The 24,504-nt window shown below is 36.8% G+C and overlaps 1 protein-coding gene across 1 annotated transcript in view; it reads right to left on the bottom strand.

The window, feature by feature from the left end:
• Window positions 1-267: 267 nt before the first annotated feature.
• The window catches only part of LOC121865641 (sorting nexin-29-like), a 36,330-nt gene continuing 12,093 nt past the window's right edge, over window positions 268-24,504 (bottom strand). Inside the window, 12 exon segments of the mRNA XM_042365164.1 lie at window positions 268-321; window positions 323-412; window positions 1,581-1,715; window positions 3,615-3,821; window positions 4,577-4,651; window positions 4,865-5,030; window positions 7,233-7,425; window positions 8,351-8,480; window positions 9,369-9,507; window positions 10,707-11,346; window positions 12,593-12,745; window positions 18,977-19,076. Coding sequence (XP_042221098.1) covers window positions 268-321; window positions 323-412; window positions 1,581-1,715; window positions 3,615-3,821; window positions 4,577-4,651; window positions 4,865-5,030; window positions 7,233-7,425; window positions 8,351-8,480; window positions 9,369-9,507; window positions 10,707-11,346; window positions 12,593-12,745; window positions 18,977-19,076 — 2,082 coding nt within the window.

Below are 24,504 nucleotides of genomic sequence, written 5' to 3'. Positions count from 1 at the left end.
ACTTAATTTAGGAACAGAATGAGAAAAAGAAAATCCCTCCAAAAATATGAAGGTACAAACGGTTGGACTCTGTGAGCAATGATTTACATTAACTGTTTTTTGTTGAAGAAATTCTTAGAAGTCATCTTATATTATAAGCAGTTAATGGTTTATTGAGCATATTTTATAGAAATAGAATAACTTCTATTGGGAGTATTTATATAAAAATGCACAATTGAAAATTACTAAAAAAAAAAGTACAGGTAAATTTTTGAGAAAGGTGGAAACTTACGCAAAAAATGGCAATATGCTGATGAATGTGAGTTTATCCGGTGAAGACGTTGAGTTGAGGGTTGGAGTTAAGGAGCAAGTTCACTACCTGTCTGATGTACAGCTGAAGACGAACACGTCGCTCCTCCACAACACTGTCATCCTTTATAATAAGAAACAATATAGGAATGAAGCAAGAAATCATATTACTATACAGTACAATACTGTATACAGTAGAGACAAAGGGATGAAATGAATAACCAAGATACACAGCTATCAAGCACCTGCAGTGAGAGTCTGTCTCTTCTTATGGAGCATACTGTACAATGTTTAAAAGTGAACAACTTCATTAGAAGAATGTTTACACTACAAGCATCCTTCTCACTCTGTCAACGCATGAGGGCAGTCTACACTATAAAGCTATATTTTAGCACTGTTCCCCCTCCTAGTACAGTACATTCTCCCTAGTAGAATGACAGTGTGGTTCTTTTCAGCTTATTTCTGTTACCTATCTGTAAAAGGTAAATGCTTTATCACGGTACAGTCCTAAATATCAAAATACGTACACTGTGCCCGCATTTATTCAGAGTTCAGCTAAATTCGTTTTTTGTTTTTTCAAAAATGAATTAAAGTATTTGAATTTAGAATGAATCGGAAATAAATGAGCAGCTCCGAAAAATCGATTATTAATTAAGAATATATTATGAAATAGGAACAAAATATTAATTATGTTAAGATACTGTACTGTATAAAATTACATTTAGGTGCATAGGCATAGCAGTGGAGAGTGGCGGTGGTGCAGGGGGGGGGTGGTGAAGAAGGTGGCGGGTGGTGAAGAAGGTGATGGGTGGTGAAGAAGGTAGCGGGTGGTTAAGAAGGTAGCAGGTGGTGAAGAAGGTGGCGGGTGGTGGAGGAGGAGGGAGGAGAGAACAACTCGCCGCCTCCTGCTCGGTAGCCTGCGATCCCTTTATAAGGACAGCTTGCAATTTCACCCATATTTTCCATATTATTTAAGTTCATTTGGTGACAGGTTAAGAAAAAAATTTGAAACAAATGAGCTATTGTGCCACAGTACTGTATATTCATCTCTTGTTCACAGAGCAGCAACAGCTGATTCTTCCTGTTCTCCCTAACAATGTTGCCAACACTCACCATCTCTCAACCACCAATGTTGTCACTGCTCAAGAGGGTTAGTGCAGTTGGGTACAGAAACTGGACCCTACTCTTCCAAAGTGTTCCTCAATTTAGTACAACTTGTTTTCACTAAGACATAAAATTGTGTTTTAACAGAGATTACTGTATAGTACAGTATACTAAATTATTTGTCTTACCTTATAACCAAAAGTTTTCTTTTGTGGAAAATCAAGTACAATTGGATCCTTCTTCTTAAGCTGCTTATGAAGCTCATAGAACTGAGCAAATCGACGGTAAACATTCATTAAATCATCTCGGATGCGAATATAAATCTGTTGGAAAAGCTCTGATTGAGAGTTCAAATTTGCAAAGTTATGGTCATTCATCTAATATTGTATGTGTCAGCCAAAATTCAACTTCTCACTTACAATGTAAGGTATCCAGAGATATACAGTATGTACACAAAAAAAGGCAATAAAGGAATAATCACACACATGATAATCCAATGACAGTAGAAATAAGGGAATGAAGCAGCAAATCCCAGTTTATGACTTACAGCTGAGGGGAGTGACCAGAGAAACCCCAGCTCCTTAACACTTCACACAAGTAAAATAATTCAGCAGGAGAGAATACAGGCACAGACACTTTAATCCATATATCAGAAAACAGGAGATTATAAAATACCGGACATTTTATTTCCTGGGATAGGTTACTGGGCACATATTCTTTCTTGGGGCCATATATAATTTCTTCGACCTATCAGTACAGGCTTTGCTTCCTCACACTTACACGAGCCCAGTTGAACATTGGTTTTCTCTCAAATAACAAAAAGAAGGAAATACTGTATCATTGTATGCATATTAAAAAAAATTATAGGAAGCCTTTTTACCTTAAAAATTAGTTAACTGGGTTTGTTTGATTCCCAGCAGCTTCTCACACGTGACAAGATTTGCGAGTTCCTAAATAATCACTGTCAATTTGAATAAATTGCCCAATTAAAAAGAATATGTAAGGAATTGCATCAAAGACTGTTGGACTGTTTTCTTCCTTTGCTTGTACAGTTCCTTGTAGCAGTTAATGTTTGTACAGTTCCTTGTAGCAGTTAATGTTTGTACAGTTCCTTGTAGCAGTTAATGGTTGTACAGTTCCTTGTAGCAGTTAATGTTTGTACAGTTCCTTGTAGCAGTTAATGTTTGTACAGTTCCTTGTAGCAGTTAATGTTTATACAGTTCCTTGTAGCAGTTAATGTTTGTACAGTTCCTTGTAGCAGTTAATGTTTGTACAGTTCCTTGTAGCAGTTAATGTTTGTACAGTTCCTTGTAGCAGTTAATGTTTGTACAGTTCCTTGTAGCAGTTAATGTCACTGGTTAATAACTAGTTATGCTCCATTGTTATGAATACAGGGACTATCAGTGAGTAGCCTGAAAGGCTGGAGTCATATGTCTGCTAAAGGAAATATCAGTGATATCCGCGTTAGCTGGAACAATTGGTGTAGAGCACTTCCGAAAATGAGAGATTTCTGGGTAACGAGACGACTCTCTCAAACCCGGAAAAAATCCCCCATCCCCGGAATTTTTCTGGGCACTGGGAAAAGTTTCTTTGAATTCTCCGGAAATTATGCATTATTTCGTCCTCGGAATTTGCCCCCAGACCGAGAAAAAATTTGGAGAGTTTCTGGAATTTTTCTCAGAATTTTCATCCTCATAATTTGTTCCCAGACTGTAAAAGAATTACTAAATTGAGTTGGTCCTACAATGGTAATTTTGGATGAGTATGAATGATGAAGTAGAAAATGCAAGGAAAGTATGGTGTCATGACTTGTTGTCTTCAGCCTTTTGTGGTAGCTGCTGCTTCTGTTACCTGTTTTTAGGGGTAATGAGAAGGACTAGTTCTGGCCATAATAACACTAACTAGACATTTGGTTTCCCAAGTTACACTCAACACACTAAGTTTCCAGACAAGTATTGGATACTGAAGAGGCGTGTTATACGGCCTTCACTTATCAATAACTATGGTATACTTCTTATCTAGAGAACTTTAAATCACCAAGCTTTCACTTTGAGACGTTCTAGACATTTTGGGCTGAGTAATGAAAATTACTTAAAATGAAAAATAATCCACAAAACTTATTGTAAAAATCTATGATTACTAAAATCTACATGTTTTGGTTGTTTACATCTTATGCATTTATTGTATTCAGAAAAAACTCTCCACAAATTTTTACAACTGACCTGATAAACATGGTGAGCATCTGCAGACGTGCCAGTAAGGAAGGCTGTAGGGATCCAGATATTGATAAGAGTGTGAAATGTACGAGAAGAGGTCAATGTGTTTGGATCACTGGTGATGCTGGTGTCGTCTTCAAATTCTTCATTTTCATCAAGTTCATTTGGTAAAGGACCTCGGAGTTCTACCAGCTGCTCACGGAGACAGCGAACCTATTAAACAATTGGAAGACTAAAGGACAAAGCTTTATTTAATTTCCAGAGGTGTGAAACAAAGAAACTGTAAAATGCACAATAATTTAGTGCCCTGGGCAGAGCTTGCCACTGACCAGGAATTGTGAACTACATATTAACACAAAGTGTAGCAGACTCCTTATCCAATTAAAGCTAGATACAAATACAAATTCAATGGTTGTCTTGAGGACTAATGTACTATCAAGTCAGGAATCTTATACTTTAAGGATTTACTATTTCAAAACTCAATTCATCATGTGGGACCTTGTGCCCCACCACTCACAGTTTAGGACTTTGCTACACTTTAGGAAGAAGGAACCATTGTTTCTTGGTGCATGGTCACTTAGACTACACTCTACAGTCTTAACACCATGTATAATAAAACAACTGTAAAAGGCTAAAGATACCTTCCTTTCTTGGATACAGTAAGATTGACTGATTGTGGCAATAACATCCTGGCAGTGCAACAGCTTATGTCATATGCTGCTGAATTAAACTAAAAGCTTAGAAGGCTAAAAACAAATAATGCAAAAGAAAAAAAGAAAAGAAATAATAATAATAAATAACATAGAACTTTCATAAACAAAAAAACATTTAAATGTTAATAGATAAAAAACAAAGCTTGTGTAGAAGGCTGGCTTCCTCCATGAAGGAGAGGACGTCCCCTCCCACAGTAACTGAGAAGTGAAGTTAACTAAATGTGAAATAAGATGAAAATCAGGCGAGTCAATTACCTGTGTTTCCCTCATCCTTAACAACCTGTGTAACCGCTCATTAAATTCCATCAGTTCTCCATGCATTTCAGCCACCTGAAAACATTTAATAAGAGAACTTTATATCATATCTGTACAGTAGGGGAATATAATATATCAAGTATCTTAAGAGAGTTGGTTAATCAATAATGTATAATGGACCCAAGAATTTATTTGATTAATGTATAAAATATGTAATAAGCAGGCAACTGAAAACGCCATCGTCGATTAAACTTAACACTTTCTCCTACGCTTAGATAATGTTCCTACTTGGATTAGTTTCAGCTCGTAGGCAGCAGCTTCATGGTGGTAGTCGCGATACTCTGGTGTAGGTTTGTTGGGCAGGGTAATTGGTCCCTCACAGCTTCCCTCTCGACGCAGAAGTTGCACTGCCCCTACGTATTTTTTCAGCTGGTGTTTCAATAACTCGTTCTCCCTGAAATAATAACAACAGCTATACAGGAGAAATATGTCTAGATCAAAACAATAATACAATACAGAGAAAAACTACTTAACTAGTAATATTCAGTAGCAATCATACATACATTTCCCTTAATTACAGTACAGTACGTCTTTCTTAACTAAGTTGTGTATCCAAGACAATATGGTAACAAATTCCACAAATTTCTTAAACAATCTAAAAATACAACTATGAAAGGTACCACATGGGACTAAGATACACATGAATAATGACAATAAAAAAAATCTGGGGATATTGTTGTATGCCAGTGATCCACTAATGATAATAATGGTAATGTACTGTAGTTAGAGAAAGACCTTTTAATAATAGGAAGTAGTTCTCTTTTCAAGTACAGTAGAGCATAGCACAATTTCTTTTATGAAAAATCTATTGGGCCAAAACTATTCCCTCAACTTGAATTCTTCACCTTAAGGTAATTATAAGATTAAGTTCAGAGCCTTGTTGAAAAATAAGGGAGTATATGTGACATTGTTCAATACTGTACAAGGTTGTCCATCAACGTAAGGGGAGTGTCCGGCTGAAGCATGAAATTCGTTAAAAATTATCAATCAATATCAATTTCATGTCAGCAATTGCTTGACATAGTAAACAGCATCAAACTATGACATGAGTACAGTATATTACTATAAATACAGTAAAGATCAGAGATTACTAATGCTAAATAAAATGATTCCCAGCAAATGTGTGATACTCAAATTAATATAGATTATCTTTTCAATTAAATGTGTAGATACTTGAGCAATTTTCTTGGGTGTGTAGTGATAAAATCAAATACTGTACAGTCTTCCACCAGCCATCTTTGGAGCACTTGCCTACTAAGTTATCATGCCTGGTCACTGCCAAGGAGGTAGGAGCAACCTCACTCACCACACATCTCCTGGTATACTAGAAGTGCAGCAATGCATTCCTCGTACTGTATTATTCATAGTGTTTGTATCTTCTGTGTACTAGTTCTATATATTTTTAAATAGCTTCCAAGCAGTATCTCTCTGAAAGCCCTGCAGCAAGCAAATAAACAAGAAAATTTTCAAATCAAAACCAAAGACAAAGACTTGCCTGGCACATTACCATGGATGGTTGCGAGGTCATAGGCAGAAGCAGTGTTAGATGTCATAAGTTTCTTGCTACATTAAGACTGTGCCACTGACCTCCTTGCATCTCTTATGTGGACTAGCTGTAATATAATGGCTCCCAAGCACCCCAGCCATCCCTCTAATAATATGTTCATAAAATAATAAATATAACGACTAATGGAATTGAGGACAGGGATACTAGACCCCATTCTCTCATAATCCCTGACTCAAAGAAGGAAGCAGATTGTAATAGGATTTCAGTCGAGTAGAATCACCCGGAGATATCAAACCCCACTGGACCGGAAAGAAGTCATCAAAACACCAACACCTATCAATCATCTCAACCTCAAACTCTCCTGAAGAAAACAGAAAAGAAGAGGAAAGAAAACTTGTCAATGTTTCACTTCTGTAGAGTTGGAGGATTAATAAATAATACTGTAGCTGTAAAATATTAAAATCATCATGAATGTGTATACCAATTGTTCAGTAACAACTTTCAGTAATGATATTGTGTAGCAGAGTTGGAGGATTCATAAATAGTGATGTTATGTAATTTCTAAAATGATTTTGATTTGGTTTATCCTACGTTCAGCTTTTTAAAGTGTGAGCCAAACACATTATTACTGTGTTATAATTGTGGTATTGTGAACATTAATAAACACAAGTAGTGGTAAGTTCTATAACTATTTTCTCGTATTTTCTATAAATTCATCTTTTCAAGGGTAAGTGGGTTGTGTTGATAATGTAAAAGGGGAACGTGGTAGACAAAAGGTTGAGAACCACAGTAGACGGTGATGGTGGTTAGCTGCTAGTGAGTGGTGGCACGAGGCCAGGTTATGACAGGTCATGAGAAGGAGAACATGCACACATCTCTTTGTTGTTTTCCACTAAATTTCACATATATTTGTGTTTATTTCCTGTACCCCAAAATTCATGGCCAGGAACCCATCTCCACTGTACATCACTTCTCATGGGAAAATTAGTTCACATATCAAAATTCTGCCCATCACTTGGGTTTTCAGAAATGGAACCCTTTTGATAAACAAGGACTTCCTGTATATATAGCTTTAATGCATTAACTAACCTGGTGAGAGTGTTGACTTTTGTGTTGATTCTATCTAGGGCTTCTTGATGTTGTGTCTGTTGAAGAGCAATCTCAGCCCTGAGCATAGATGTTGCCTCCATTTCCTGAGTAAGTGCTGCTGCCACCTCCACCCTCCGGCCTTCTGCAGCATCACGAGCACGACTTATCTCCAAAACGGCTGATTTTAGTTCATCTACAACAACAAAATTAAATATTATGGAAAAATGGATAAACATGCACCACCAAATATATCTACATGACAAAAATAAAACATTACAGCTAAGAAATGAAGGATTTAAGTATGATTTAGGAACCCCCTGATACAGCTGCCTTTTACAGAGGTGTTGACTGTTTAATGGCAAGACAGATCATCCAGACAAGACAGTTTGTACTGAAAACAGGGCCTCACCAGTCAAACCAGGGTGTTGAACCTCTGATGTGGCGGTTGTGATGAAAACTACTGTGGCTTCAGGTCAGGAGCCGAGATCTCAGTTGGACTAACCAAGGTTCTCACATTATATACACATTATATAAAATTTCAAGATCTTATTGCCCTTTTATATGACTTTAAAACACAATAAATAACTGATAGATACTGTACTGGGTCATGAGTAGCTCTGGATGGGTGAGTAAACTGATTATAGTGTAAATGTTGTCCATAAGAATGTTTCCTGGCACTGTGTAATACAACAGACACCCCCTGGTCAGTCATTACTACATCATAAGTGGTTGGAATTATGACCATTTCATAAGGGGCAACAAATTTCTAATGCAGCAACTAGCAGAAAGAGAATTTCACTTGAATCAAACAGATTTTAACCCTTTTGCTGCGTGTCACGCACTTGCCATTTTATTCTGGCTACCGCCAGATGATTTTATTCAGCTTAGGGTCGTTCCCGCTGTGAAAGGGTTAATATTTTAACTGTTACGTATTTCAAGCATAATGAAGGAGCACAGGAACCTAACCTTGTAAACCATGTGTTTCCACACTCAATGGTGGGCTCTGATAAAGAGGCACTTACTGGTGATAGCTCTCACAGGTCACTCAGAACACCCAAAGGCCACAAATGCAATTGTAGATTTATTATAAATTATCTAAAAATGTCACAATCCCTTACCAAGTGTTAGTGTGGTGTCACCACTTGATGGACTAGGTAATGTTGAGGACACAGAAGTAGGGCTGGTGAGTCCAGCCCTCCCTTGAGTTCCAACAATGTCTGCTACAGCTGCAGCTGCCTCATCAACCTCCTGTGGAATGATTGGAATGATATAATATCAAATGAGTAATTTTATATATCGAAGCTTTCATATCTATCTATCAATAACTAGTACCAGGTATACCATTTTCCCCTTGTATATGAACATAAATGAAAGAGTGAAACAAGAAATCCCATTCTAGGGCTAAAGGCTAAGGTGAGTGAATGATGAAATCCTGCATGCTGAAAACTCCTTGGCAAAGCTGCTGCCTGTACTGTTATTATGCACTATAATTCAGTGGTAAGGAGCATATCCAGGTGATTAATGGACTTGTTTCAAATGCAGCTCATTGCCTAGTCACAGCCAGGGCCTGTTGGCCAATACAGTATATTACATACAGCAGTGTTGCCAGCTCCTTATATTCCTTATACTGACTCCAAGCCATTACAAGAGATTGTCATCATTCACTTATAACCAACTTTCTCAGCATATAACAGATGACATTTATAAAAAGCCAAATTAAGGATGGTCAAAGTCTTCAAAATACTGTAACCACTATACTCAGATCCAACCAGGTGGGAAAGTTTGCAACAATGCATGGTTTGATATACTAATTTCTTACAGTAACCACTCCATGCTTCCTGGACAAAGATAGGTTCTTCCCAAGGGTGCTTAATGGTGATCTGTCTTGTAGGTCAATCATGAGGACCCATTAAACATATAAATAAAGGTGGATGTCTTATCATTATATTGAAAGGAGAAAATCTTAGAGGAGAGAGTCTTCTCATGATGTTATGTCTGGGAGGTAGACATCAGGAGGACAGGGCCTCAAAAAATATCAGGTAGCTACTGTACTGTAATAGAGTAGATCGCCATATGAATCTTCATCATTGGAATGAATGTTTAGATGTAAGGTCTCAGTAATAGATAATAACAAACCTGAGTGTAGCTGTGTATGGATGTTTCATCATCAGAACGAATGCCATCAAATATACCAAGTCCTCTTGGGCTAATGGGAATTAATCCTCCAACACTGTTTCCACCCACTGGGGTGAATACAGCTCCTATGTCTCCTTCACTGTGAAATAAAAACTTAAGAATTTGATACCACATTTCAAGTTGTCTATATGTTTGAACCAATAAAAATACCCACCATACATTTTGTTACTTTATGCAAGCATGTGATTACACAAATTAGTATACCGTACGTGTATTACTAAAACAAAATCTTACAGGCAACCTTCAAATTTTTTTGATCCTAAATTTCCCAATCACAGAAATTCAGACATTTTAATTTCTTATATTACTCATTTGCTTCTTTGGAAATAAGAAAATGAAGAAGTAAGAATTTGTCTAAGCCCAAGAAACATTAATGAGTTAATCCAAAGTTCACCAAGAGTCTGGGTCAAGATTATGTTTATGGTAATTATATCCTAAATGTACCAGACAAGAATATTTCGTGACTACTGGATGGTCAGTTCACAACCTCATGACTAACTTGTGGTGTTGCTAGAATCAGGAGTATGTATCGTTAAACATAAGTACTTTACTTATTTTAAGCTAGAAAACTTGGCTTAAAAGGCAAGACAGGCAATCCTTGGATTCCATTACAAAAAGTGTTTTCTTCATGCTGAGGTAAATTTCACTCACGTGTCTTGCCTCTCCACACACTTATCATCACACATTCTTATCTCAACTAGAGGGCAGCATTCCACTTAACTGGCTAGTAGGTGTTGTTTCTGGCTCTCTTTAAATAAAGGCTAATTATTACCACATTTTTGGTTCTTATTTCTAGATTGCCAAGTATACCTACCTTGTTTTTACACAAGCTGAATTAACTGTAAATTTGTAAGATGATTTATGTGAATAAAAATCCATCTTATATTTATTTGTCTGCTTGTCTGTCTACTTGCATTTGGTATCAATGGAAAGGGTTATTTCTTGTAGAATGCAATGATAGCACAAAGAACCATTTTCAGAAGCTGATAGGAATGATGGAAACATTCATCTATGGTCGGTTGCATCTACACTGGCTAGATGATGACAGAAGGTACCTTTCCTGTAGCCAGTTATGGGAAACTAATGAAAACCTGGAACCAAACCCCCTACTTCCATGGACCTAAGGTATTTTTTACATGGGTTCACTTTGTGTGTGTGTTTTCAAGGAACCTTAACCACCAATACTGTACTATATAAATTATGGGTTTACTGTATATAAGATACACTATATGGGACAGGTAATAAGTCTTACATCAACCACCTGATCAAATGACATACCTGGATGGAAAGCTGTCTGCTGAGAGATTGGACTGACTAGATTTGTATGATCCGGTTTCTTGATCGTAAAAGCTTCTGGGTCGTTGGGGTTTCACTATTGGCAAGTTACCCACTGAAGTGTTGCTGGCATTTAAATTACTTTCACCACTTTCATATGAATCATCAAACTGCTTGGGTAATATATTGTCAAATAGCTGGTGGTAACTGGGTTCATGTAGAGATTCGTCATCATACAAGACATTCTTGTCTGGGATGTGAAGGCTGCTCTCCAGGTCATCAGAGTCCTGAAGGGGACTCCTAATCTCTGTTTTTTCAGCATCATTAGTGTTTCCCATTTCTTCATTTGCTCTGGGAAGGCTCTTTTGCCTTTCACTTGTTTCATTGGTTGACTTAAGAACTTCCTTAGCTTGCTGAAGTTCTCGTAATTGTGCTAACTTTTCCAAGCGGTCAGCATAAGGAGTTGAATTGGCTGTGGTTGGTGCTGGGGAGCTGAGGCACGTCGTGGGGGCACTGTGATATAACGGAGAATTTACATCTGGTCTGTCTGGTCTTGAGAGATCATCATCAAAGGATATTAAGTGGGAGGGAATTTTCTTCTTTTTTCTTCTCAGATCTCGTTTTCTTAAGACCACCGGATTAACTGGTGATAATTAAAATAGAAAAACATTTACAGCACAGTTTTATATAGTACGTAGTCGGCTTAAATTAAAATAGTATGATAATTTCTTATTTACAACAAAGACACACCAAGTTGTATTATCAGACCAAATTTAATCACAACTTTTGAACCCAAATGAAATTGTTGTCTAAATTGGAGCCCAACACTAGCCCAAGTTTTCACCATTAAGAGTCTACTGTATTTGGTTAAACTTAATTTTTTCCAAGTAACATTAAATAATAAAACGAAAATAGTACTTATCAGCCTCAACTGATCCACATGAAGGCTCAGAAGCAGTACAGTACTGCCTTACTAAGACAAGGAGAAGCCATATATGATTGGGTGTAAATGGGACTGCCCAGGATGGGCCAATAGGCCCGCTGCAGTTTCCTCCATTCTTATGTTCTTATGATTGTTTGATATTGTGAAAGGAAGTGAGAGACCCATAGTATGAATTGTCTTTTATGGATGAAAAGGTTCAAAACAGATGAGTCTAGAGATTGGAGTTCGACCCAGTGATGTAAAACCTTACAGGTCCTTGAGACAACCTCTGGTTCAAATTAAATCAAATCTTGATTCTACTGGGTAAAAAATGCTTCTTAATGAGATTTATACAGCCACTAAATATGTCATGTTCTCAGGAAGAGGAAGGTTTTGCCAGGGGTTTACTCAGTGATGATACAAATAGAAAAATAGATCAATCATGTTCACAGTAAACCTCCAGTCAGTAAATAAAACCGTCAAATAAAGAAACAATCGCAGTAATATTCAGTAAAAACCCCGAGTATTGGACCACCTGAGTAATGACACGTCCAAATAACAACACAAATCTTGGGAAATTAAGAATTTGAAAAACTATGCTACGTGTCATTGTTAATGTTGTGGAGCAATGTGACGTGGAATGCTTGGTCTTGTCCGGTACTCAGGATTTTTGCTATATGGTACTTGGCTGGATTAACTTTATGTTATATTAATAGTTTGATTTGTTTACCTATGATACTTAGAGCTAAAGACGAAAACCAAGCTTTTCTCAGGAAGGGTACTGTACATTATGTGAATGTTAGTTTTATAAATGTCTGCTGCACTTCTGAATAATATAAATCCTTTATGCCACTTTGTTGTAGCTTTACACACATTTATTATAAAACGTAAAGAAATTCACAAGAAAAAGCAAAACAAAACCCAACTGTTACAAAGACAAAATACAATTTGAAAGCTAAACACTTACCAGTGTGGTTGGCATCTGAAGTGGTGGCTATCTGTGCTTCTGGTTCAGGTTTCACATTAGGGGCAACTTCAGGTTTTATTCTGGATACATTCTGGCTCCCATCATTTAACTCAACTTTGTCAATGTTAATAGCAAACAGTATAGAGTCCAGACCTGAGAGAAGAAGACAATGATCTAAAACCTCAAATCACACAATGTTATCTCTCATAAAACTGATAAACTTCACACACAGGCATCCATAATAATGCTTGGTAAAAGATAACAATTAGAATAAACATTTTAAGCTATTGTGAAAAACCTGTAACAATAAAACTGAACAGAGGCGTATTTGGGAAGGGGGTTCATAACTACCATACACAAACACCCTTTTTCAGTCAAGATGTCTTTAAGGTTCAATAAATTAATTTGAATCAATACATATAGAGGATTCACCTTTTGCTACACATGTGTTCATTTCACACGCCATTCTTTGCTGTCACCGAGTTACAGAAAAAGAGGATTAGAAGGAATTCAAAATTTCAAGTCCATGTGGCTTTATTCAGTTCAAACATATATTTGTCCTCCCACATTTGTCCACTATAAATAAACACCTCACAGTTAGTGCTATAATGGACCCTAGATAGTGTACAGTAGGGCCCTGCAAATAGTAATAATACAGGGGCAGATCCAGGAATATCAAAAGGGGGGAGGTCCAATAAGTTGTGGGTGGGAGAACATGGAAGCATATGAGCCCACCCAGCTATTTTGAAGCCATGTACACTCGGTAAAAAAAATTTGTTCAATTCTTGTGCAAAACAAAATGAAACCACCAACGAAGGCTTTTGATAAAGGCCTGGTAGCCATGCGTGTGGATTGTTCAATTCAAAATTCATCGGACTCTACCAATATGGTAGTTTTTTTATCGAGTGTACACTTGACTTGATATTAAAAGATATTCTCAGGTCAATAGTAATTGTACTTTTAACTATACTGTACACAAAAATACCTGAGTACAATACTGTATTAAAGAAAAAGTATGGGAATTTTCTGATGAAAAGGGGGGAGGGAGGGGATCCGGACAAACAGGATACCCCCTGGATCCGCCCCTGTAATAAACACACACACACACATGCACACACACACACACAAAGATTATTCTCTCCCCCTCCTAATCCAGATATCAAGAAGCACTCAACACACTGACCCTCTCAGCTCTCTCTGACCATCACCATGACCTCATCTACAAATTTGGTGAGAAGCTTCTGCACCATCCTCGACACCATCTCCTACTACCACCCGAGATCCCTCGTCCCCGAATTACTGTTTGACACCACAACTGCATCCAGCCCATACGAGCAGGTACTGATCGCTATAAGAACAGCCCAGTTCCAACCATTGTAAAAATTATCAACAACTCATAATCAACCAGTGTTCACTCCCAGTCAATCTTACCCTTTTTACTTTGTCACTATGTTGAAATGCCTAGTAGTATGACCTTCTTCCCACCTAGTTATTATATATCATATTTGGATCACATATGTTACTTGTATATTATTTGTCAATCAAGAGACCCATTCTCTAATTATGCAGCTGTATATTTTCAGCCTTCCAGCTGCCATGCTCTTTCAATAAACCGCTAATTATTATTATTATTATTATTATTATTATTATTATTATTATTGTATTATTATTGCAAACAGAATCAGCCCTCAAAAATTCTTAATAAAATTGAAACAAATTCAGTCAACTGTAGATATAGATTTATGGTACAGTATATATACTGGTTTATTATTTATGTGGAATACTGTACTTCTATACACGATTAGTAATTAGTTATTATTTATTAGAACTAAACACAAAGTAAATCTTTCTAACAACAAAAGAAAATGTACATAAACAAATGGAAAAATAATGGTACAAAAATTTTTCTTTAAATTAAATAGATTCCAGTATGTATACTGTAAAGATAGATTAAAAAATGTTGAATTGGGGTCCGAGCTAAAGAATCAAATTGAGTTTTCTTTCCAAATTTGAAATCAAACTAAATATACTGTACATTACTGATATTTGGCAGAGCTCTAGTGTACAGCTCCCCCTTAATACTGATGGTGCCCCTCAAAATATAAAAAATATTTTTCTTTTGTGAAGAATGGAGGAATGTTTCCAAAATTCTTCTATTGGCACCACCCAAGGGTAAGCTGCTTTTATAATATGAAGGTTATTAAATAAGTAACAAGACAAATGGATATAACTGCAGAAGTAATAATTTATTATTAATGATCGTATACCTATTTTTCCACATATATTAATCTCCCTTTACAGCTATGCACTTGTCCCATCTTTCTTCAAGTTTTTTTAGTCCTGTGTTGAAAAATTCTTTCGTTTGACTTTGTAACCAATTTCAGATTTCTTTCTTCACACGTTTTCTTAAACTTCAGAAAATCATGGACGACGTTGTGTACTGTACCAACACTGGCATTCAAATCTGTCGCAATTTGTTCTATTGTAATGCGTTGGTTTCCCCAAATTTTCCTCTCAATATTCTGGTGCAATGTGGGTGTTGAAACTTAGACACACCGTACGGCACCATCTTTTCATCCACAATGCTTGTTCGATCATTCTTGAACTGTTAAACTCACTTGTACACTTGTAAATTTTTGTTTGACTGATGCAATTGCTTCCACATTACAGGGACATTCTACGATGAATTTCACTTGGTTTTATCCCTTCCGAATTTAACAAAACTATAAACAGACCATTGTTCTTCCAAAGTACAAATTTCAAGAAGAGTGCTCATCTACTTACTTGAAACTAATCGAATGAACTGACAAAACAAACAGATGAAGATGTAACTTAAGCATGTCTTAACATGTCATAACCATAACATGATCGCTGCACTTGCCCCTCCCCATTGGCGGCTACATAAAAAAGTCTCTTCACTTATTGAATGACCCTCGTTTATAGCAACTTACCAGGGGGTCTTTAGTGCATTATACAGGATCTCCCTATGGCAGCCCATGTTAATCTATTAGTCCTTTGGATAAATCATTTACCCTTCCCTCCCCCATGTGCCATTATACATAAAGGGGATATATCACTGTAGGTGTTTCAAACAACTGAAAATTTAACTACATGTATGACCATGCAACTAGCACAAATAGCATGGCAAATGGACCTGCTACAGTATTTACAAAACTAAGTGAACCCACACATACCCAAATGAACCCAGGTTTCAACTAGTATTAGTGGTTCAACGACTGCACACTGGTCACAAATCAAAGGGAGGACAGAGAGGATTGCTGAGTCTCCTGGCTTCAGGATCAATTCTCCATTTCTAATGTTCACAGTTACCCAGCCGGACCACTAATTCTAAGTCATCTATAAACAGTAGAGAAAAGGACGTGCAACAAAAATAACCAGGACTGATGAACAACCATATTCCCTATAAGAGTTGACTTAGCAGGTTCGGAAGTCACCATTCCTCTCGTGTTATCCTGAATCCTCCAGGAGAGAGAATCCTTTGTAATTCATAGCTATACATAACAGAAACAATAAATACTATGAATAAGATGAAGCAGTTGACAATGTCTACCCAAGAAGTACTGTGTGAATACTGCACAGGTAAGAGAGAAGCAGGATGAACCTAAAAGTAACCAGCAACTTCTGAAACACCTTGACAAACGACATAACCCTTGAAGACCATAATGTAAAGCTCCTAATATTGAGGAGCAAGACAGTAAATAGTCTCTCTTTACCCTAATTTCTTATAAAGGAAGAACAGGAAGAGGCTTTAGAAAAAGTTAAAACAATAGTTACAAATAATAACAGCCAGACATCAGGCATAATAATAAATCTTTAACTCCCTGGAAAGTCTGAAGTTTCTTTGTAATTTCTAGTGCACTGGAAAGAAAGATTTCCATTGCCAGATCTTTCAGTCGAAGAAGAAGGCATCAACATCATAAGTAAAAAAAAAAAGTATTATCTAAAATTCTCAGTCATGGCAAAGAAATCCACCAAAAGACCCAAATCCACAAGACAAAGGAACTACTCAAGAGAATAAATTTAAGAAAATGACTCCAACCAACACCTATCCAGAAGTTTTCACTTTTTTGAGGCCAAGGCATCTGCTCAAGCATTCCAAGTTCCAGTAATACTGTATTCTTGGGAGTTACACCATACAATATTAAATCCACTTGTAACAAAAGCAGTTTCTCTATAGACTGTCCATAAAGGAAAAGAATGACCAAATCTCTCTTCCACTGCAGGCTTTGGGTGTTATAATGCCCACAAGGAATGCAATACACCCGTTTTTTCTAAAAAAAACAATTTTTGTGATAAAGTCCAGAATGCAACGTCTAGCTTTATACCTACATATGTATATGCCTTGCAAACTCGCCAGGCCAACATACAGGCAATTAAAACATCTAATAATTACTTAAATACGTAATATTAGGAGGACACGTCACTACCTGGCATTTAATTGGAATTTTCAAAACCCCTCCCGCACAAACATCACTACCGCCATCTTCTTGCCTGGCGACTAGAAGGTGCAGGTCTGTCAAAATACAGAAGAATTATATCCAACATCTGCCTGTTAATGCCCATCTTGGGGTGGGTCCTGGACCTCACAATATTGAACTAGTTTGTGTTGAGACACACAAAAGAATCACAAATGCCAGTACTAAGGCTAACCACCTTCTAACATGCTAGAGCCCAGACTCAGTTGGGTTAGTAGCAAATGTTAACAACCTCATGAAAAGATATAAGTAAAAGCAAGACTTGCCTTACCTCTAAGATAAAATTCAGACCTACAATAAATCTGACTAATACATACATGAAGTGTCCTGTACGGTCGACACTTAACTTTTCGGTAGAAGAAAGGAAGAGTAGGGGAGAGCTGATCAGCTATGACTGTCCTCTCGCAGTGCTATCCTGGAACTGAAGTGCTAGCGGTCAACGTGTCTTGGGTTCTCTCATTTGATCACGTTCACTTGGGTTCATAACTGGTGGAGGTGGTCAACACAGTGATATGGTACTACAGTATTTTCACGCTAACCTGGCCCATAAGCCACGCCCCTCTGTTATACTAATAGCTGATCGGTTCATAGAAAATTCTAACTAAATGTGTTCACAACTGGTAAGCAGACCTGTTATTATCTAAAATAATGTTAAATATCTGAAATATCCCAATGTAGATGATTTCAAGTCATTAGCACTTCAGAGAGGATGTTAGAAATTTTAAATATTTATCATAAAAGGTCAATAAAATACGTGCTTATACACGCGCAGTCCGGGGGGCGGTAAATCGCTCAAGGGAACCAATCAGCTATTTGTAGCTATAGACAAGAGGCGTGGCTTATGGGCCAACTTAGCGTTGAAAGGGTATAGTTGGGCGCTCACACCTCTAATGAGACTTTCAGTTCTTTGGTATAACTTCTGTGTCAGGTCCTCCATCTCTGAAGCTGACAACAGAGGGGGAAGGGAATAGTAATTGGTTCACCTAAGCCATTAACAGATTAACCCAGGCTGAGGTTGGGAGGCTTTTCTAAATTAGCTCAAAGACCCCCCCATGGTAAGTCACCCAGTAATAAGACATCAACATGGCTGAGGGTGAATGTCAGAAAATTGACAGAATCAACCCTCCACCCCTTACCAGGCATACAGGATAACAAGAGCTGAAGGTACATACATCAACTCCAATCTAATGGACTTCACCTACCCTGAGGCTTATTTCCTACAAGAAATACTCTAGTATAAACAAGACATGGAATATTATGCACTGAGGCTATCATCCTGTACTGTACTGTATACCTCCAACACCCAAAAATCACAATTATAAAAACATGAGATTACCTTTTGTAACCAGATTGAAAATATATTTATGGGTACTGTATTTAATTTTTATATATATTTTCAACAATCGGTCAAGGAAATGTAAGGGAGTTTATATATCTTCCACTTGACCAAGTGCTTTACATTCCTTTAATCTGCACAAGTCAACTAGGTTGGGGAGAGTAAGTCTATCTTCACTGTTAAACACACAACACTCCCTAAACACGAACAAAAAATAACAGGTTTAGGCATTACCTCTTGAAACACACCCAACCACAGCAGACTTTTATATATCAATCTCTCACATAGTCTAACTCCTCCTGTGTACCTTTCATCTTGATGTAATAAACCTTCTTTACTAAATATCATTCCATCATATATCCTTTGTGGTCAAACCAACTTTCATTCATACACATTCATTCTACCCACATCAATACTGTAGTTAAAACACCTACCCTAACCTAACCTCACTGAACCTATAACACCTAAGTAGCCTAACCTGACCTAACCTAATCAAATAGGCTGAGCTCAAACATAAAATGCCATGAAACTGAAAGCAAAGAAATCACTTACCAGCTGCTAAATTGGGCAGCATTGCAGCCCTCTCTTGGTCCCGCAGCAGAGCCCAGGGTTCATACCACTGTTGTAGTAGTGTTTCATCACACACAACAATCTTGATGACATAAGAAAGATAACAATTCTAAGTTGCAACACCAAAAAAATAATATATCTTAAAAAAAAAATTCCCCACAGATCCAAGGTAAAATTCATGAAAATTCCCATTAGTTACTAAATATAAATGGCTAGGCACAAAATCCTGAAGAAAAAAAATATAATAATAATGAAATTGCATTATATTACCATTTCTATGAATGGATCATGAATCACTGCAAGTTCCAGAGTTCTGCCAATCAATAAAACTGTACAATACAGAGAAAAAGAACCCTACTGACAGGGAACTCACTTGCATACCTAGATCTCTTGAGGCATTTGTGTGAGAAATTACTTTCAATATTTTAAATAACAGAAGAATTATACAGTAAACACTTGATTTCCACAGAGGTTATATTCCCAGAGAAAGCTGCAGATATCAACTCTGCAATCCCATAAGCAAATCCCTAGAGATGTGCATAAAACATTTCTCTCACTATGTAACTTAACTGAAGCCATGTACAGTCCCCCTCCAAAAAAAAGAATCGTTATATTTTCTGTCACTACAATTTGAAATGCCAGAGGAAATGCTTTATTATGATCTCAGTGCATCAGCATAAGTAGGTATACCTTCTCACCATACTAGCAACAGCTGGAGATGGGGGCAGGATTGGAGGAAGGAGTCGTCCTTGTATGGCATATGAGTTACTTCAATACAATATAACAAGAAATCCATTAAGCTATATTAATGTATGTAACATACAAAAAAGTAGTGAGGGTCAAACTGGATAGCACCCTTCTCATTTATGTCCTGGGCCAAGCAGAACTTAAACCAATGACATAGTACAGTAGTGAGAAATACTAAGAGAACACTATCAGACACTGCCCATATCCCATACACAACTACATACCGAATCTCTGATTTACAATAAAACTAACATCTCTCTCATGTTTTCACCACCAATATATAAAAATTAAATTCTGAGGAAATAAACTTTAAAATCACAGTTCATGGTATAAATAAGATTCTCAAACATTAAAAACTATTAACATTTTAAATCTAAACATATGAACGTATGATCATTCACATGAAAAAGATGTAAAAAAAAATACATATTTTTAAACACAATATTACCTTTACAGTAATGTACTTATAAAGTTCTTGTTTCTTTGAAATTCCCTTATACAGTAGAACCTTGATAAATCTGACTAATTGGGGCAGACCCCAGTCCAAAAAATGCAAAAGTCCGAAAAGAAGAAAAAAAAGAGAATATCCGAACTGTTTAAAGAAAATCAGATGTTGTTATGTTATTACTACACTTCAACAACTAAGGTCTGTAAGTGTATAACAAGGTTATTAAAACAATATTACATCAATAATAACAAAAAATATGAAATGGAATTCTCTGGGTTGAAAATCAGACTTACTCAAGTCTGGTTGTCAACAGCTGTTATTTACTGTAGAGTGTTATATATAGGCAACCACAGAATTAGTCTTATGAATAAAATGAAAACTGTATGCTGTACAGTAATATAAAGATAAAAATAGAGCAAATAATTGTAAGAGTACAGTATATTGTATGTGGAAGATGAGAGTGTTTATCTGGGAGGAGGGCTAACTTTTTTTGGAGCGAGTTGTGAACTGATGGAACAACCTGGCAGAGAGTGTTGTGACGGCACTGAGTGTGAGCTGTTTCAAGACCAGACTTGACCAACACTAGAGCAGGTTCAGATACATTCAGGAGCCAGTACAGTAAAACCTCACTAAGGTGGACTAATTGGGGGAAAGGGGTGTCTGGGATAAGAGGTTGAAACAAAAAATGAGTTCAACATCAATGTGTCCAATTTTTATGAAAGAAATACATGTTTTTTAATAAAAATTTATTTAAAAAAGTAATGTACAAGTACAGTACACAAAGTACTGTACACTTACCCCCAAAAATGGAAGGCAGATCTAGCTGGACATGCCTCTGACTACAAGAGGCTTGCAGTCACTCTGAGTCTGAGTGCTTTGAAATTCCAAATTCAGTGCAAATTTGCGAGGGAGCATCGCCTTTTCTAGCTTTTCAATCACCTTTAACCTTTCGTTCACTGATAAGGTTTTTAGGCTCAACTTTCTCACCACCTTTACTGACACCAAACACTTTCTTAGGGGCCGTGGTTATTGTCTAATTTTTCAATAATAATGCAAAAATATATATGCTACATGTAGCATATCCCTCCATAAAATGACAGAAGATTTTATATACAATGGGTTGCATCATGTCAGGTCAGTAACAGGATAGACACTAATCCCCTACTACACCTCCATCACAAGTGTTAAAAAGATGTAAAAAGTGATTACAGTTATGTATTACATTCAGGAGACTGAACAGTATACATGTACTCTTCCTGTAGGCTCAAGATGACAGTAGTAATATACATTACAGTAGTACTTTGTTAATTCATAATATAGTGTATGTACATGTACAGTGGTGTATATGTAAATAAATACAGCTCGTGTCAGTCCGTGTGAGGTGCATCATTTAGATGTGCGAAAAGTGACACACACACACACAGCTCCATCCACGAGGCACCTCGAATGCCCACATCATAGATTTTTATTTCCTATATATACAGTATTTAGATAAATTATTCAGTTTTATTTTAGTAAAACAATGGTGTTTCTAACTTAATTATATATTATTTTATATCGAGTCTCCATCATTGTATCATGTAGAAATATTTTGTTTAAGGATCTTTTACTGAAACAGTCTTGTAGAGAATTTATTCAGGATCATTACGGTATAAAATTCATCTCCCTAACACAATTAGAACAGGTGTTGTTCACTAGGGTTAGGAGGTGGTGGTGAGGGAGGGATGGAGCAACCCTTGCTCTCCCAATTGACTGCATTCTTGGGGGGTCTGTCCCTCTCCCTCCCTCTCACCCACTGCTGCCTCTCACTCATTTCTCTAACACAGGGGTGTCAAATGTAGCCATTGGGATGGTCAGGTGTGGCCTGTGGGATGACGGTAAAAATTTTCAGCCCGTGAAATTATGATAGAAATAGATATGAAGGAAAAAATGCAGATATGAATGAGTCAGTAAATTCCGAAATGATCTTTACATCATTGTGGCAATAATTGAATTTATATTGTTAATGCTAGTAATAACATTATTGTAAAGGTAAAGTGCTTATCAATCGAAATCAATAAAGAATTAAAAAATGAAGCCACAGCCATTACAGGCAGCAGCCAAAAGTTGAAACACTAAGCTAAACAGAGGAGGAGGAGAACTGGTGTACGCTGTTGGACCCTCTCCACTTTTTTGGAGAAATCGGTTATCTATAGCTATGACTAACTATGTGTAGAAATGATGTGCAGTCAATCCTTTGAAATGAAAAGAATATATAAGATTTATAGGGAATCTTTGTACACATGACGGTCGCATCAAACCCACTAACCACAGCCTTGCGCTAGTGTACGGGCTCAGTCCAGGTTCATAATTTGTTTCTTTTCCTTTCTTTCTCTTTTTTGCACATTATAAAACATCTATCTACCTACCTACAAGTTTCTTTATTAATCTCTCTCCCTCTCTCCACTGTACGAGTTCATTACAGGTTCACTTTGTTTCTATTGCCTTTGTTTTGTGTTGGCCCTGAAGAGGGTAACTAAAATAAGAATTGGCCCTCGAAAGGTTTTGAGTTTGACACCACTGCTCCAACACAATTAGAGCTGATGTTGTGAATAAAAGTTTATACATTACACTCTTTTACTTGCCATTGTCCTGAATAAGTTGACATCAGGACAAGAAATATTTACATTACGTTATACGCATTAAATAAACTCTCAAAATGGGTCATTACCTTAAGTGGCAATGTCGGAGTTTATATTACATCAACCCAAGTATAAAGGTAGGATATCCTACAATATAAATTGATACTCAAGGTTTGCTGATATGGATAGAGGTCAGGAATTAATGGTAGAGCTTTGATGGTGAGATCGCCAGTTTTTAATGAAGGTGGCGAGTGTTGTGTTTCTCTGGTAAGGATCATTAAGGAACCTAAGATGGCAGGTTACTTGACATTCAATGGTAGATGGTAGGATGTGCAAGACTATTATTTAAATCAGGAGAAATTATTTACAATTCAGGTAACTATTAAATATTAATTTAACTAAATATAACCTAAATTAAATGCAACATATACTGTACAGTGGTCCCTCGGTTAACGAGCGCCTCGGTTAACGAGATTTCGGTTAACGAGTTACCTCCCATAAGATTCTTAACTTCGGTTAACAAGCAATCCCTCGGTTAATGAGTTTCTTACGAGCCGACCTCAACAAGTTTTGGCTTGCACTTGGCGGTCAACCAGCTTTAGTATTAGTCCGCCAATACATTAATCGGTTCTAGGGTTTAAATTCCTTACTATTTTAGTAAATATCAAGAAGTTTATACTATTCAATAATTTTAAAAGTTTAATATAAAATTTTTTAGTCATTTTAACAATTATTGAACATAATTGAAGGTAAAGTGACTAGTTTAATGCGCCCCATCCAGCCTCTTAACACAGCAAACAAGCGTAAGTCTCTCTCTGTTTTCAGTGGAGGTAACATCTCGCTTGAAACTTTCTTCAACTAAACGCTTTTTTCTGTGTTTCCAAGCAAATGATTGGTAATTTAAAAATTTATTTGACATATTGACAATATATAGCACAGTGCAGTGTTATTTTAAAGAAAATATTCTTTATTTACAACAAGTTTAACTTTAAAAAACACGTGTTGACATTGTTTGAATCCAGCATGGGGCCTAAGAGATCAAGAAAAGCGATTTCAAACCAAACCAAGTAGGAAATCATAAAAAAACATGAACAAGGCATTAGAACAAATGCGCTATGCAAAGAATATGGCATGTCGACATCAACTGTGTCGACAATTCTTGCACAGAAAGACAAATTTAAAAAAGTGAAAGTGAGAGATAAATCTACAGGAGTGTTTAAAAGTAGATCCCTAATTGCAGAAACTGAGAGGTTACTTCTCATCCGGATTAGGGAAAAACAGATGAAAGGTGATTCAGTTTCTACTGAATTCATTTGTGAAAGAGCCTGGGAGATTTACGAACATTTAAAGACAGATCAACCTGGTTCTTCAGGCACAGAATTTGAAAATTTTTGGGCCAGCAAAGGCTGGTTCGAAAAATTTAAGAAAAGAATTGACATTTTCAGTGTTGTTAGGCATGGTGAAGCTGCTAGTGCTGATAAGGAAGGGGCAGCAAAGTTTTTAGTTGAATTTAAAGAACTGATGGAAGAAGAAAATTATCTTCCACAGCAAGTGTTCAATGTGGACAAAACTGGGCTGTTCTGGAAAAAGATGCCCAAAAGAACATTCATCACCAGAGATGAAGCCTCTTTACCTGGGCATAAACCCATGAAAGACTGTCTCACTCTATTGCTTGGTGCCAATGCTTCAGGGGA

This window comes from Homarus americanus, unplaced genomic scaffold (genome assembly GCF_018991925.1).
Source record: "Homarus americanus isolate GMGI-L3 unplaced genomic scaffold, GMGI_Hamer_2.0 scaffold12409, whole genome shotgun sequence".
NCBI classification, from domain to species: domain Eukaryota; kingdom Metazoa; phylum Arthropoda; class Malacostraca; order Decapoda; family Nephropidae; genus Homarus; species Homarus americanus.
The sequence above is the reverse complement of the archived record's forward strand: the minus strand, read 5'-3'. Positions and strand labels throughout refer to the sequence as shown.